The 17,339-nt window shown below is 35.8% G+C and overlaps 1 protein-coding gene across 4 annotated transcripts in view; it reads right to left on the reverse strand.

Annotated features, from left to right (window-relative positions):
- VCL (vinculin) overlaps nucleotides 1-17,339 on the reverse strand; it is a 108,796-nt gene that overhangs the window by 54,806 nt on the left and 36,651 nt on the right. For all 4 annotated transcript variants that reach the window (XM_043476491.1, XM_043476492.1, XM_043476494.1 and 1 more), the window contains exon 2: nucleotides 13,508-13,578. In XM_043476491.1, coding sequence (XP_043332426.1) covers nucleotides 13,508-13,578 — 71 coding nt within the window. The remainder of the gene's footprint in view (nucleotides 1-13,507; nucleotides 13,579-17,339) is intronic.

Raw genomic sequence — 17,339 nt, forward strand, 5'->3', positions numbered from 1 at the left:
CACAGACAACACTTGGTAGATGGGAAGGAAACAGGTGGGAGGAAGAAAGAACACAGTCAGCTGGTGGATGAGGTTTCCGCCACTGTAGCCCTGGCACCCAACATGACCATTTCCAACCAGGCTGACCCTGGCATAATGACCTCACAGGCAAAATCAACTGGCCAGGCTATTCCTGCTGTCTTCTTAATGCATGTTCAGACCTCCCCTCCCTTCTTATCTGGGCAGGGTCTCTCGGAGATCATGAAAGGGCCACATCACTTCCAAGTTTCAGAAACCCATCATTTATAAAAATAAAGAAATGCCAAAACAAGGTTATAAACATAGTGGAATATTTAAGTCTTTACATTGAGTAATTTTAATTGCATGATAAATTTTCTTTTAAGACTCCCTTTTTTACTCTGGGCCTATATACATGGTATCATTTGAAGAAAATATTGAAGACCAGGCCCTTCACAAATATAAGGCCTGGGTGAGAGGCCCGGGGTTGAGAGTAAGGGGTAAGCACTCAAATACCCTCTGCTTTCCTAAATTTAGAACCTAATCCAAGATCAGTAAAAATGACTGCTGATGCCTCAAAGAGCCTCCCTTTCCTAGGTATTCAAGCATTTAAACTGTTAACCTGATGAATGAGCTCTAAAGAAATTCCAGGCATAAGCAACTGAGAGTGCAGTCTTTCTAGCACCCCTCAAACAGGAAGTACAGCCTCTAATCAACCCATTCTATCCTCATATCTTTTGTGCATATACATAAAATTTTTAGGAAATGATAACAATATATATATAGATCTCAAAAGACTCAGGGAAATATGTGAAAATATTCTTTTATATACTCACCATTTGGCACAAATGTTACTTTAAAATAGCAAAAGCTAGACTCATTCTGTGGCAACCCAGGACAAACCAATATGCTTTGCTCCTGGCATTGCCATTTTGAGAAAGGTCAGGGAGCCTTAGCCATTAGTCATCCAGAAACCTGAGTGAAGGCCACAAGCAGTTACAGTTTTTAGGAGGGAGTCAGGAACACTGAGTACAATGATAAACTCTAATCTGGCTCAAGTAGCAAATGCCCAGCATCAACTGACCCATGTGTACACTGCATGGTTAACACATTGTTCCAACCCTGGGCTCCTAGATTTAAAGATCCTACAGGGCTTATCCACAAAATCATTCCTTTCCTTACCTAACACAGTGACAGTAATTTTGACTAAAATTAAAAACCACAACGAGTCATGAGTCATACTGAAAAAATTCAAAACCCTTTAAGGGCAACACCAAACTTTTTTTGCTAGAACATGTACATTGAGATAACAGAGCTGAAACACCCATAAACATCAAAGGCTCACTAAATTCTTTTATTTCAAATGATATTAGAAGGCTATGTAGCCAGTTTCGACTTACCCTTCAAACAAAACCAAAGCCCAGAGATAACTGAAGGAGAAGCAGCATGGTGGGGATGGGAAGGTTTGAAGTGTCACTGCTGCCCAAGTTACATCCTCCTCAAGTCTTGGTGGCAGGTTATTTGAAAGACAGTATGAGTCACTACCTTTTGTATCTTTTAAAGCCTGAATGACTAGTCCTAGTCTTTCTCCCCACCTTCTTTCACCTCCCGTTCAAATCTAGCATCTGTGAAGGAAGAGGAGATTCAGAGCCTGCAAGGTTTAATCAAGAACACTGCTGTTTACAGGTCCATCAGCTCCTCTGTTCTTTCCTCCATCTCATGCTAGGGTTACAGCAGAAACAGATAACATAGAAATAAGTGTGTCTTACAGATACTAGTAGTTTTCAAATGTATGTTGATGTTGTCATGATAAATAAAATCAAAATCTACTTTAAAACATTATAAATTCATTGTAATATTCTTATATATTCTTATATTATTCTTATATATTATATAATATTATTATATAGTATACATTAATAATATATATTCTTATATAATATATAAGAATATTCTTATATATTCTTAATTAACTAGTAATAGTTTTACCATTATCACTTGAAGGGCTTATGCTGAAAAAAGTTAACAATCACTATTCTACGGCAGAATGTAATGACTGCTGATGTAATGACACAGCAGAGGTGTAAATACCTAAACACAAATGAAGTGGAATAGACACAATAAGAGATTCCTAGGTGGTTCAGTGGTAAAGAACCAGCCTGCTAGTGCAGGAGAATCCAGTGGGTTCAACCCCTGGATTGAGAAGATCCCTTTGAGGAAGAAATGGCAATCCACCCCAGTATTCCTGCTGGGATAATCCCGTGGACAGAGGAGCCTGGCAGTTTACAGTCCATGGGGTTGCAAAGAGTCAGACACAACTGAGCACAGACACAATAAGAAAATATTTTTACTTATGAAGAAAACTGACAAAATCTAAGATGTGGTTTAAAAAAGAAAAAAAGAACAAAATCTGGAAATAAAAGTCAACAGTAGGCTTAACATCAAGCCACAGTCATTCTTAAAAAAGGATAGTAACAAAATAATGAACATAATTTAGGACCCAGAGAATCATAAGCTTGTAACGACTAAATAATACTGCTTTGAAATATATAAAGTTAAAATTGACAATTATGAGGAAAACTGACAAATCTACAATTATTGTAGATTTCAACAGACCTTAATCATAAACAATTTATGATCTACAGTAAGACTATATAACAAGTCAAATCAATAATATTTATATGTTGGTCTAATTGATAAAAAGAGAACTCTATACCCAAGCAGAAGAAAATACACTTTCTTTTTAAACACACACAGTACACTTACCGACACTGACCACTTATTATGTCACAGAATTTCAAAGAATCAATAATACATCTTGACTGCTGGGCAAAAGCAATTAAATCAGAAATATAACAATCAAAAGATACAGGCATATCTCATTTTACTGTGCTTCAATTCACTGCATTTAGCAGATACTGTGTTTTTTACAAATTGGAAGGTTTGTGGCAGCTCTGTGTTGAACAAAACTATAGGCACCATTTTTTCAACATCATTTGCTTACTTCATGTCTCTGTGTCACATTTTGATAATTCTAACAATGTTTCAAGATTTTTCATCATTATTAAATTTGTATGGTGAACTTTGATGTTATTACTGTAATTGCTTTGGTACTTTTTAGTAATATTTTTAAACTGAGGTATGTACATTGCTTTTTTTAAAACATAATGTTATTGCACAATTAACACTCTATAGTGTAAATGACTTTTATATACACTGGGAAACAAAAAAATTCATGTGACTTGCTTTATTGTAAATACTGCAGTAATCTGGAACTGAACCCACAATCTCTGAAGTATGCCTGTAGTAAAAAGAATTTTTAAATGTACTACTAAATAATACACATACATAAGAGGAATTCACATCAAAATTACAAAATAGTTAGGGCTGAACTACTATATAGAAGCGGGCTTCCCTTGTGGCTCAGCTGGTCAAGAATCTGCCTGCAATGCGGGAGACCTGGGTTCGATCCCTGGGTTGGGAACAACCCCTGGAGAAGGGAAAGGCTACCCCCTCCAGTATTCTGGCCTGGAGAATCCCAGGGACGGGGGAGCCTGGTGGGCTGCTCTCTATGGGGTTGCACAGAGTCGGACACGACTGAAGCGATGCAGCAGCAGCAGCAGAAGTACCTATAAGCTGTTTACAAACTTGTAGTCAGACTTAGAGCAAAACTGAGAGCTCAAAATATATTTATTAAAAACAAGAAATACTGAACATAAAGACAGAATATTGAAAATAAGATATTCATATAATAAACTTAACTAAATAATTAATATAAGAGCAGAATTTAATGAAAAAGACTTTGGGAAAAAATAATAAAATATAAATCCCCCCCATAAGAGTGATAAGAAAAAAAGCAGAAGTAAACAATACTGAACAAAAAAGGATAGACGTAATGGATAATTTCTTACAAAAGAATCAGATTGTTAAAGCTAACTCAAAATGAATTTAAAACCTGAGTTAGATAATAAAAGGAATCTGAAAGAGTAATCCAATTTCTTCCTCTAAAGGACACCAGACCCAGAGAAAGTTTTAGAAGCAAGTTTTGCCAAACTTTCAAGAATAGACAATCCTTTTGTTATATAAAATGTTTCAAAGACTAGAAATCTTATTTTATGAGACTAAAATAACCTTGATAACAAACAGGGTAAGAAATAGAATAACAAAAGAAAATTACAGATCAAGACCCCTCATGAACTAAGAAGCAAAACCTTTTAAAAATATTAAAGTTGAATTTAGCACTGCAATTTCTTTTCTAAATCACAATCACATAGTGTTTATCTCAGAAATGCACAGGTGGGATAATTCCCTGGGGGTCCAGTGATTAGGACTTCATACTTTGACTGCTGGGGCCTAGGTTTGATTCCTGGCCGGGGAACTAAGATCCAGCAAGTCATGCAGAGTGGCCAAAAAAGAAGAAGAAGAAATGCATATACAGGTCACCATCGGAAAAACTGATATTTATGGAGTAGACCAAAGACCATCTTACAGAGTAAAGGATAAAAACTGCATGATTATCTTAGCAGATACAGAAAAAGTATTAAATAAAAACAAGCAATCATGACTTTTATTTTTAAAAAAGGTATTACTACAGGGGAATAAATTAGAGGAGACTCTTCTATGAAAAAAGCTTAAAAAGTAACTGAGTTTATTTGGAGAAAATGATTGAGAAAAAAAGATCGAGAAGTTCAAGAAGGAAGCTAATAATCATGAAAAAAATTTTTTCAGGTATTATTACATATTCTCACTCATTTAAGCCTCACAATAACTAATATGTTATGAGGAGAGATTCTTATAAGGAAGAGCAAGAAACAGTCTTAGCATGCTAGATTGAGTACAAGCCTGGGAGTCAGATAGTTTAGGGTTTGAATCTTAACTCTGCCATTTATGTACTGGGTAACTTTCAACAAATTACTGGGAACTACTCTTGAGTCTCAGCTTCCTCCTCTGCAAGATGAGGTGGATTAAATAACAAAACAAAGTACCAGCTCATAAAAGGTACTCAAGAAATAGAGCTATTTTTTTTCAATTGTTAATGTTGGAATTTTATTTATTTTCCATAGCTAAAATTTATTTACATTATTTATATATGCATTTCAAAGGCATTTTATTTTGTAGCACAAAAAATACACAAAGCAATTATCCTCCAGATATAGTTTCTGAATATTATTTTATAAATAAATCTTGTCTCGTTTTTATGCATATTGCCCATAACAGAAATAGAACTATTTTTATAAGGTTCTCTTGCATCTACTAAGAAAAGAACAATAAAGATTTTAAGTAGATGGAGAAAAAAAAAGCTAATTTTGCGAACGTCTTAATTTGAGAATGGACCTTTATAGCAATAGTGAAGGTAATAATTAAGGGAAGTCTGGTCACTAATTACTTTTAGTGTTTCTGTTTCTGCAGGGCAGTATTGGGGCAGCCAGTGGCCTCAATTCATCTATATAATAAAGCAGTTGGATTAAATAATCTCTATGATTCTTTTTAATTTTAAAATATTATGACTTTAACTTCTATATAGGTTAAGAACTGTGTGTGCAGGACATCAAAAACTACATCTGTAAAATTCCTCCTTTGGAAATACTTAGGAAAACTGTAAATAGTTGTCCTCAGAGTGGTATAAAGTTAATTTAAAAAAAAAAAGGAAAATGTGAAAGTCACTCAGTCGTGTCTGACTTTTTGGGACCCCAAACTTTGTGACCCCTGGACTATAGCTTGCCAGGCTCCTCTGTCCATGGTTCTCCAGGCAAGAATACTAGAGTGGGTAGTCATTCCCTTTTCCAGGAGATCTTCCCAACCCAGGGATCCAACCAGAGTCTCCTGCATTGCAGGCAGATTCTTTACCATCTGAGCCACCAGGAGAGCCCGTAAAGCTATTACTGCCTGAAAAAGAGAGGGGTGGACTACATGACTTCTTGGAAGTCAGATTATGGAAAGAATATGCACTTGGACACCACAAGACCATCAATAGGAAACATGTTCTTCCATTTACATGAGCAAACTTGGGTGAGTTAATGTTTGTCAAACCTTAGTTTTCTTATCTATAAAATGAATGTATTAATAATTTGAAGTTGGTGTTCTCAGAATTACATGAGAAAATAAAAATACATAAGTACCTCACCCAATAATACATACTCAATAAATGTGAGTTCCCTTGGCCCCTTGAGTTTTCTTCAATCATGTTACTATGACTAGTCTGTTGGCAATGGAAACCAAAGTATCACATGTTTAAAGTATTATTTGTTTACTTCTTAATTATTAACATATACAAAGTAAAATAAGGGTTAAATCCCTGCCAACATGTTTAGAACTCTCCCACGAGTTAATAAAATACTCAGAGTTCACTAACTGAGAAGACTCAAAACTTAAATCATTTTTGTTTGAGAAAGTCTATGAAAAACAAGTAGTACTCAACTATGTTTAATATGGCAAGTTCAAAGGTGAACTATTTAAAGTCTGAGTGCTTGCTCTAGGTCAAAGGTGCAACAAATCAGCTGGCAGATGTGAATGATTATCTCACAGCTACTTGGTCATCTATGTTAAGTGACAAAAATCTCCTAAAGCAACAATGGGAAGGATCACAAAAAAACTTGGGAAAAAAAAAAAATTAGAATCACACATTAGCCCCAGAGAAGCAAAGTGCACAGAGTATTAATCAAAGAATTAATACTTTAAAAAGATGTGCTGGCCACTTTCACCAAGAAGAGTGTTTGAAAATTCAGATTTCGTCACAAATTATTCAGAGTGCTCAAGATCAAAGCAATGACAAAAGCTAAATATGAGGGCTTGTGATCTAAAAATACATCACTACTACTTTTGGTCAGAAGAGACCTAAATGAAGTGTAAGCATGTTTAAATCCTTTAGAAAGTTCTTCTTTGTACATGAATATCAGTCAAGACAAAATTATATCAAATACAGACTTTAACTGTGCTTAACTAATAAAGTTTAAGGGTTAAAACAAGACAATTTCCTAGGAAATATGACTAATGGCCATTCTGTACATTTCCAATACTACATACACCCTTTTACAAAGTATTTTAGGAACATTCTTTTATTTGATAGGCATAAACATTACAATATGTTTCAAAAGTAGTCCAAACTAGTGACTCAATCCAAGTTGTGATGATTTCAAGCAGACTGTTCAGAGCAACACTGAGACAGAGTGGCGACACTTCCCAGCTCTAAATGAAACTGTCATTTGCCTGCCAACAGACAAAAGTCATTATGCCCTTTTAAATAAGTTCACAAGACCACCTCACAAGTGACACTTTTTTACATACTCAGACACTGAACACCCCTGGATAAGAGTCAAGAACTGCCTTCCTTATCCACTTCTGCTCCATTGCAAAAATAAGAATGAAATTCCACTGTATACCGCAACAGCAATTTTTCTGAGGCAAATAAAATAGTTTGCCATAAACATTTTGTTACCTATAAGAAATCAACCTGAAGCAAATCCATGCTGACAGAAATGAATCTGGTCATTTTGACATACAGCTTACTCTCCTTCACTAACACCTACCTATTATTCACCTTGTATCGGCTATGAATCTTCCTGAAAAACCACCTTCATCTTGTCATTCTACTTACTGTTCAAGAAGTGCAAAGTTTCCCTGCACCCAACTCAAACTCCTCCACCTGGCCTCCAAGGGCTGCATCATGTGACCCAGCTACCCAAGCTTAGTTCCCATCACTCCCACTGTGACTTCCTTTCCTCACAGCCCCCATGACTGACTCATGCTATTCATTTCACCTGGAGTATTTTCCTTTCTCACCACACCTGTCCCCATTTCCAGTATGCTCCTTTTTCCCCTCCCTCTATCCTCCAAAGTCCCACTTCCTACATGAAACGTCTTCCTACCGTTTCTACCTAAAATGATAGCACTCCTCAGAACTTCTATTACAGTTGAATCAGTCTGTTTTATAGCTCTTCAATTTTAAACTTCTTAAAGCAAGAAGATCCAACCAGTCCATCCTAAAGAAGGTCAGTCCTGGGTGTTCACTGGAAGGACTGATGCTGAAGCTGAAACTCTGGTACTTTGGCTACCTCATGCGAAGAGTTGACTCATTGGAAAAGACCCTAATGCTGGGAAGGATTGGGGGCAGGAGGAGAAGGGGATGATAGAGGATGAGATGGCTGAATGGCATCACCAACTCGATGGACATGAGTTTGAGTAAGCTCCGGGAGCTGATGACAGACAGGGAGGCCTGGCGTGCTGCAATTCATGGGGTCGCAGAGAGTCGGACACGATGGAGGGACTGAACTGAACTGAAAGCATTTTCTCAAAAACCTCTTTGCAGGGACTTTCCTAGTGGTCCAGTGATTAGGAATCCACCTTCTAATGCAGAAGATACAGGTTCAATCCCTGGTCAGGGAACTAAGATCCTGCATGTCTCGGGGCAACTAAGCCCATGGTCAGCAACTGGAGAGCCCTCACACCACCAACTAGAGAAAGTCCATGTGCTACAACAAAGACCCAGTACAGCCAAAATAAATAAATATTAAAAAAGGAAATAAAAAATCTTTCTGTAATAGCAGGTCACCTTATTTACTCCATGATACACAGAAGAATAAAACTCTCATATATGACCTACCCCCTTGGGTATACCTGGAATTATGCAGTTTTCAGCCACAATATCCATATTTCCACTAATTTCTCCCCCACTAAAGAAAGCATAATAAAAAGTTGGTGAAAATATTATACTCCAATAAAAGGTAAAGGGAAAAAACCGAAACCTAGTGAGTTGGAATGAGAGGGGTGTTATTATATATGTGATCTTGAATATGATCAATTTACATTGAAAAAAAACCAAGCACTTGCAAACTTTGGCACTTTATCACTATTAATAAATAATTTGTAATACGTCTTACAAGTGATCATTCATGATAAGAATGATAAAAAGTGCTATTCTATGTAGCACTTAGCACGCTACACACATAAAAAGTCATCAGTAAATACTCAATTAACCAATTAGTGTGTCTAGCCCATTAATCAATCAATTGCACATAAATATTATCACTGCTGCCACTGCCTGATAACAATGATTGATGACGATGACACAAAATACAGACATGGAGTACGGCAGCTGAATCTCTTGCTGCCAGACTCTAAAGGAACAAATGACTTCTTATAGGGTGAGTCTAACCAATATTTTAACAGTATAGCATGACCATGGCACTTCTGAAGTCTATGAAGATCACAGTTTCTATGGCAGTCATCATGCAACCCTACACCTCTTGTGCAACAGTGTGGCTATTAATGCAATCTTCGGTAAAATTAGTAAATTGTAAACTCTATCTGCCAGTGCAGTCAGGGATCAGATAACTTTTGCTCCACCCAAGAGCAAGTCTTCCTGTGACAACGCAAATCTTGTTCTATATTAAAATGGCCCTCAGTTTTATAACAACAAATTGCCCAGCATTAGAAGTCCCTTACCAACAGTTACAACCCAAATGTATAATCTTTAACTGATACTAAAACATTCTATGACATTCCAGCATGCCCCTTTAATTGTCAGTTACACAAATAGACTATGATTTGATTTTGAGACCCCCCCCCCCAAAAGCTGATAAAGTCAAAGAATCTGAAAATGACATATCTTTCCCTAAAAACATCTCTACATCTACATCTGATTGTTTAGGTATAAATCCATGTATAGATCATCAGTCTTCTGTTTTCTTCAGCCCTGACATTTTAACAATCTAGAAGAGACTGATCTAAGAATAAATTTTTAAACTTATTTTTTAGTGTTCCCAAAGCAGACACTAATTTAGAAATTCTTGTGAAAGTGTAGGCAGAGGAAGCTCCAGTCTATCATGCCCTGGAAACTTCCAAACATCAACCAAACAGCCCAAAAGAATGTCCTACTCAACAGTTCCAAGGATGTCATTAATTGCTTCCATCTGTTTCCCGCTCTGTCCCCTCCCCATCCTAGTCAAGGCATCTACTAAAGCTATTTTTTGCTTCATTTTGCATTCAAAAGAAAAGCATAAAGAGGCCTGATGTTTTAAACTACAGAATATTTATTTTTCTCTATATCTGGTTGATAACCACAGTCATATTATTTCTGTACACCAGGTTATTTTCAGGTAACATTTCAGAGTGTGGCATATTAAGACATGTACTTTTAAAAAACTGCTCAGTAATTATTTCAGTTGGTCATAACACAATGTTTTCTCCCAACTCCTCAAGGAAACCAAGGATTTCCCCCCATAGTATGATAAAGGTTAAAACCAGATGGTTTCATCCACAGATGATCCTTTCCTAAATCAATGGTTTCATTAAATGTTACACAAAGATGACTTCTAATTTGTCACTTATTCCACATTTATTGGTTAGAATTCCCCTCATCAATTAGGGCTATTAGGTTACTGTGAAATAAAGTACACACTGGAGAGAAAGGATAGTTATAATTTTTTTTCTCTTTTGATGAGAACTTTTAAGATCTACTCTTAGCAACTTTCAAATATACAATACAGTATTATTAACTATATTCACCATGCTCTACATTATATCTCCAGGACTTATTTATTTTATAACTAGAAGTCAGTGCTTTTTGACACATCCATCCACCTCCCTACCTCTGACAACCACCCATCTGTTCTCTATACCTACGAATTCATTTTTCAAAATATTCCACATACAAATCATACAATATTTGCCTTTCTTTGACTTATTTCACTTAGCATAAGCCTTCAGGGTCCATCCATGTTGTTACAAACAGCAGACTTTTCTTCTTTTCTGTGGCTGAATAATATATATCTCACATCTTCTCCATCAATTCACCCATTGATGAACACCTAGATTGTTTCCATATCTTGACTATTGTAAACAGTGCTGCAATGCACATGGGGTGCAGACAGATTTTCAAGATGAGTAATTTTGTTTCCTTAACATAAATACCCAGAAGTTGAATTGCTGGATAATGTGATAGTTCTATTTTCAATTTTTTGAGGAAGCTCTGAAAAGATAGGATAAATCCTTAACTCTTTAAATTTTCCATTATCAGAGTAAGGGCCTGGGGACCTAGTTACCACCAAGGGTGATCAATGAAGTTTTGTTTTAAAGTTACCCACTCTTTTGAGAATGTCATCACAACTAGGGTACTCCTTAATTTTTCTAAGTCCCCAAGGAAGCCTGTGAGATAGCACACAGCATATTTCAAAAGTTTATCTCTGGAAGTGAAGTGTGAACTGTTAGTTGCTCAGTCGTGCCTGACTCTTTGCAACCCGGTGGACTGCAGCCCACCAGGCTCCTCTGTCCATGGGATTTTCCAGGCAAAGATACTGGAGTGGATTGCCATTTCCTTCTCCAGGGGATCTTCCCGACCCAGGGATTGAACCTGGGTCTCCTACACTGCAGGCAGATTCTTTATAGACTGACTTCTGGGAACAAGCAGAAATCAGTTTCCTGAAGAAATTCATTTACCAATCAAATGATATTCATAGACTTGAATGTGAAGGGTTGAAAGGAACTTTTTATAGGTTCAGCAAGTCCAACTTATCAGATATTCAATCTCCCTATACACTATCTCACCATGTTCTGTACCTTCCAGGGGGTGAGGGATAAATGGGTATAAGCTAGAGTTGTGTTTTTATTATAAAGTAAACGCAAGTTTAATTATAATACATTTAACTGCCAGCATTGGACTCTTAATTACTACCATGATGATGAAATGGCACAAAAAGTAGGCTCATACTGGTTAGACCTGGAAGAAACCTAGGAGGCCACCAAGCTCAAGGAAGGCAAGTTTGAAAAGATACTCCCACAAAACAGACTGCAAAAAACAGATGCTTCTGGTACCTTACTTCCTAACACATGAACACTCTGCAGAATTAAAAAAAAAACATAGTTCTGCAGAAGCACCCACTCAAGTAAGTCAGAAATAAGGCACCAATATGGGTGAAATTTTGCATCTGCTCAATGAAAATAATAGAACATAAGGAAGATAAAAATAAAGGAATACTTTTTGCTTTATTTTGAATTGTGATATATCATATAGATACAGAAAATTTCAAAAGCCTATGTATAATTACAAAATAACCACTCAGGTAACTGAACAGTTAAATCAAGAACCAGAACATTATTAACACTTTAGAAGCCCCTGCATTCCTCTCCTGATATAGCCCTCCTTTTTCATCCTCGAAACACTACTACTCAGACTTCTGTGTTATTTCTTTGTTCACCTTTCTCTTTTTACCTTACAGGCATCCTTAAACAACACAATTTATTTCTACATGGTTTTGAACTTTAAATAAATGGACTCTACAACATATGTTGAGATGGTTAGATAGCATCACCAACTCAATGGACATGAATTTGAGCAAACTCTGGAAGATATGAAGGACAGGGAAGCCTGGCATGCTGCAGTCCATGAGGTCACCAAAAGTTGGACAGGACTTAGCGACTGAACAACAACAACCACCTATATATCTATATCTCTATCATTCACTTCCCTAATTATTTTTGAGATTCATTCTTTCTTTTAATTCATAAAATTGACCACTTTAAAATGAGATATTCTCATTCCTTTTTACTACTAATATTCAACTGATGACTATACCATGATTGTTTTTATCCATTCCAATGTAGATAGACAAGATATCATGAACAGTGTTGATATCAGTATTCTTGTATATAGATCCTAGTGTACAAGGGTATAAGTTTCTATAGGGAACATACTGGGAGGCAGTGAAATTGCCTATCTTCTGCTTTACTAATAACACATTGTTTCTCAAAGTGGTTGTACCAATTTACATTCCCAACAGCAGCATACAGGTGTTCCAGTTACTCCACATCCACACCAACAACTGACAACATCAGACTTCTTAATTTAGGAGCTTATAATAGAACAATTTGTACTTTTCTGGTGACTAATGACATACAGCACTTTCTCATAGGTTTACTGGCTATTTGGATTTCCTCTCGTTTGAATTGCCTATTCAAATTCTTTGCCTCTTTTATTCTTTAACTGAATAGTCATCTTATTCTTAATGACTTGTAGAGGTTCTTTTTTTTTTGTCTTATGCATCAACCTTTACTTTTACTTAGGACTTGACTGTCATAAAGAAGCTTTAACTAATCAAAAGTTAGTAACTCTGCTTACTTTAGATAGGGTAGGTCAAAATGTTTAGAAATTTAAATTTAAAATGCTACTGAAATATGTTACAATATTTTTTTTAAGTTTGTATCTACTGTTATTTCTGAGCAAAAGTATTTAGTACATAATCCAGACTCATGCATGCTAAGATCAGAATGTTTCTAAATCATTTCCACTCTGAAAAACAAAATTCAGAAATCATAGTTTGGTTAAAAATTATGTCAAAAATATTTATTAACAATTAATAAAATCAACAATAGAAAACTTGAGTGTTGAAAAATGAAAAACTGAAATTTCAACTGTAAACAGAGCTTTATATTTTAAAATTTCCTGCTACAATCACTATTTTTCCTTTCCTAACAAAGACTATTCTGCTTAGCAATAGAAGAATGTTTAATTACTTACTTAATAAATGCTGGTGGCATATCTCTCTTCAAAATCTGATCCTCAGTGGTTTGAACAGTCTCTTTTCCAACCTACAGGGAAAAAAGATTCACAGTTCAACTATAAATTCTCAGACTTTTAAAATATTACTTAAACATATGGGAAAAATCACAAATAATCTATCATTTAAGCTTCTAGATTTGAAGAAAATTTCTAGTTTTTTTTTTTTAAATTATCAGGATTGCTCCTATATTTCATTTCATAACACACTTGGATAAAAACATGGAGTGCAAACATAAAAGTATAACCCCTTCTCTAGAGTAATTAATTTGAAGGCATCATTGAGCACAGTGAGGGAAAAAAAGAAATTCATCATTGAGAATATGTATGTGTTTATTTATTTATGCTTAATCATAAACTGCCACATCTCTGAAGGACTACACGAAGTACATGAATCCAGTTAGGTGGGTTAAAATGTCTGTTCAAAAAATAATTGACATTACTGGAACTGGGAAAATATGTGAAGTAATTAGAACTCTGAAACTAGAGCCAAATATATGAAAATACACAGCTTAACTAGTAATCAACATGATGTTTTCCCTAATCATCAGTTCAGTCGCTCAGTAGTGTCCAACTCTTTGTGAGCCCGTGGACTGCAGCACGCCAGGCTTCCCTGTCCATCACCAACTCCCAGAGCTTACTCAAACTCATGTCCATCGAGTCAGTGATGCCATCCAACCATCTCATCCTCTGTCGTCCCCTTCTCCTCCCACCTTCAATCTTCCCCAGCATCAGGGTCTTTCTCAAGGAGTCAATTCTTCCCATAGGGGGGCCAAAGTATTGGAGTTTCAGCTTCAGGATCAGTCCTTCCAATGAACATTTGGGATTGATTGGTTTCATCTCCTTGCAATCCAGGGTACTCTCAAGAGTCTTCTCCAACATTACAGTTCAAAAGCATCAATTCTTTGGTGCTCAGCTTTCTTCACAGTCCAACTCTCACACCCGTACATGACTACTGGAAAAACCATAGCTTTGACTATAGGAACCTTTCTTGGTAAAGTAATGCCCCTGCATTTTAATATGCTGTCTAGGTTGGTCATAGCTTTCCTTCCAAGGAGCAAGCATCTTTTGATTTCATGGCTGCAGTCACCATCTGCAGTGATTTTGGAGCCCAAGAAAATGAAGTCTGTCACTGTTTCCATTGTTTCCCCATCTATTTGCCATGAAACAATGGGACTGGATGCAATGATCTTCATTTTTTGAATGTTGAGCTTTAAGTCAACTTTTCACTCTTCTCTTTCACTTTCATTAAAAGGCTCTTTCATTAAAAGGCTTTCTGCCACAAGGGTGGTGTCATCTGCATATCGGATGTTATTGATATTTCTCCCAGCAATCTTGATTCCAGCTTGTGCTTCATCCAGCCTAGCATTTCATATGAGGTACTCTGCATATAAGTTAAATAAGCAGGGTGACAATATACAGCTTTGACGTACTCCTTGCCAGATTTGGAACCAGTCTGTTGTTCCACATCCAGTTCTAACTGTTGTTTCTTGACCTGCATACATATTTCTCAGGAGGCAGGTCAGGTGGTCTGGTATTCCCATCTCTTGAAGAATTTTCCACAGTTTGTTGTGATCCACACAGTCATAGAGCAACTTCAAATCATATATAATGCTACATGCTTTAATGGAACAGACAGTTTTACCCCCTGCTGGTAGCAATGTAAACTGGTACATTCTCTTTGGAAAAGCATTTGCTAATATGTGTTAAGAAATGAAACTGTCCTATCTAAGAATTCCATTTATGAGAATATACCCGATAAGCAATAATACCAAGTGTGGTAATCACAATATTTTAAAAAATATTTTTTAAAAAATTTAAAAAATAAATAAATAAATAAATATATTCACTTCCATGCTAGTTAAAAAAGCAAAAACATTTTTAAAAAACTTATCCAACAATGAGGAACATGTAATTAAATTAAGATTTATCTTTAGACTTAGTACTATGCAGCCATTAAAACAATGGTTATAAAGACATAGCACTATGGGAAAATGTTTATGATGTTATAATTCATTCAAAAGGACAAATAAAAATAATAAGTACACTATGATTAAAACAAACCCCAAAATCATTATGTATAAGGCCAAAACCCTGAAAGAATATAAAACAAAATGTGTTTATTAATGCTTGAAAAATTTGAGTGAATCTGTATCTGTATGCTCTGTCTTCTAACTTTCTGAAATGTGAATATAAAATTTTTATCTTTTTTTTTAATTTTTATCTTTTAAAAAGTAATATTAACATATTACTCTGGGTTACTTAGGTGCAATTATTTCCTATCAAATGATTTTAGTAATTATTTGTCATTTTATACCAAAATCTTTCTAAAAAGTAATGGTTAAAAAATCTTTTTAAATTTAAAATGCTGTCACATTAACCAGATTGTGTGCATCTGTACATGTATTTACTATACTACAAATGGTATGTATACTTACCCTTTCCTCAAAATCATTCCTATGTAGGGCTTGGATGTCAATTTTTCTTTAACTATATCATATTACAAAGTAATATAGAAGAAGCAAACTTTGATATAAGGGGTAGTGAAATTTACCCTTTTATCAATATAAAACTATTTAGGAACGTTAAATCACAAATATGAACCAGATATCAGTGCAGAAATTTATGAAACTTTTAAAACCCAGAGTGGAAATTTTCTCAATCCTATTATTTATTTAACTTTTTATTGAGTTTAAAGAAAAACTAGTTTAAAAAAATCCCAAATGCACAGTAAGGCAGCTAAAATAAATAATACAATAAGTAATTATCAAGAATTACCAGCCAGGCATGAATTAATGAATACAAGTTTTTTTTCTCTCAAGTTAATAGCTCAGAAAAAGCAAGACACATATACCACTGTGTAATAGCCAGTGCTTTTGTAGACAATAGACAGTCTGTATCACAATAAAAGCCTTTCAGAGCAGCAGCTAGTTCTCTAGAGCTTCTCAGATCAAAACATGACAGAATATTTCCAGATGTATTGTTCACTATAGTTTCCAACAAAACTTAGCCATTCAAAAAGCTGTAGGCCATGACCTCATGAAGGAAAAGATGAAGTTCAGCAAAAAAGTCACTAGTTCATTCTAAGCATAAAGGGCTTAGAAAGATACGCACACTTAGATAAATGGCAATCCCTTTTATCTTACACACCATGTGTACACATAGAGATAGAAAGCTAGAGAGAGACAAGCGCAGAGAAAGAGTGAGCGAACTGGGGGAGTTCCTCTTAAATCTCCTTTAGAAAGTATTCAGTTATTCAACATTATTAACATTTACTGAATGCAACTGCATGTGCAGTCACTGTCTAGGTACTTTACACAGAGCAGAAGTAAAAACAAAGTTTCCTGCCCTCATGGAAATTATATCCTAGTGGGAGTAGACCGAGATAGTATACAAGTAAAGATATAAAAAAACAACAACAACAACAAATCATGCCAGGTATTAGTAAAGATGATGCTATAAAGAGTATGTGGTTGGAGTGAAAAGTGAAAGAAAGTGTAAAGTGAAAGTGTTAGTAGCTCAGCTGTGTCCAGCTTTTTGCAACCCCGTGGACTACAGCCTACCGGGTTCCTCTGTCCATGGAATTCTCCAGGCAAGAAAACTGGAGTGGGTAGCTGGGAGCCACAGAGTGGACAAAGAAGTAACATTTAGAGCTGAGACTCTGAAGCTGAAGAACTACTCATGCAGGAGCTGGGAAAGAATAATCCCGAGGGAGAAGCAAGAAAAAAGACCTGAGGCAGGAAAGTTTGGGTATACCCAAAGAGCCTTAAACAGGCCAGAGTGGCTAAAGCTC

The sequence above is a fragment of the Cervus canadensis genome, chromosome 8 (assembly GCF_019320065.1).
Source record: "Cervus canadensis isolate Bull #8, Minnesota chromosome 8, ASM1932006v1, whole genome shotgun sequence".
Lineage (NCBI taxonomy): Eukaryota > Metazoa > Chordata > Mammalia > Artiodactyla > Cervidae > Cervus > Cervus canadensis.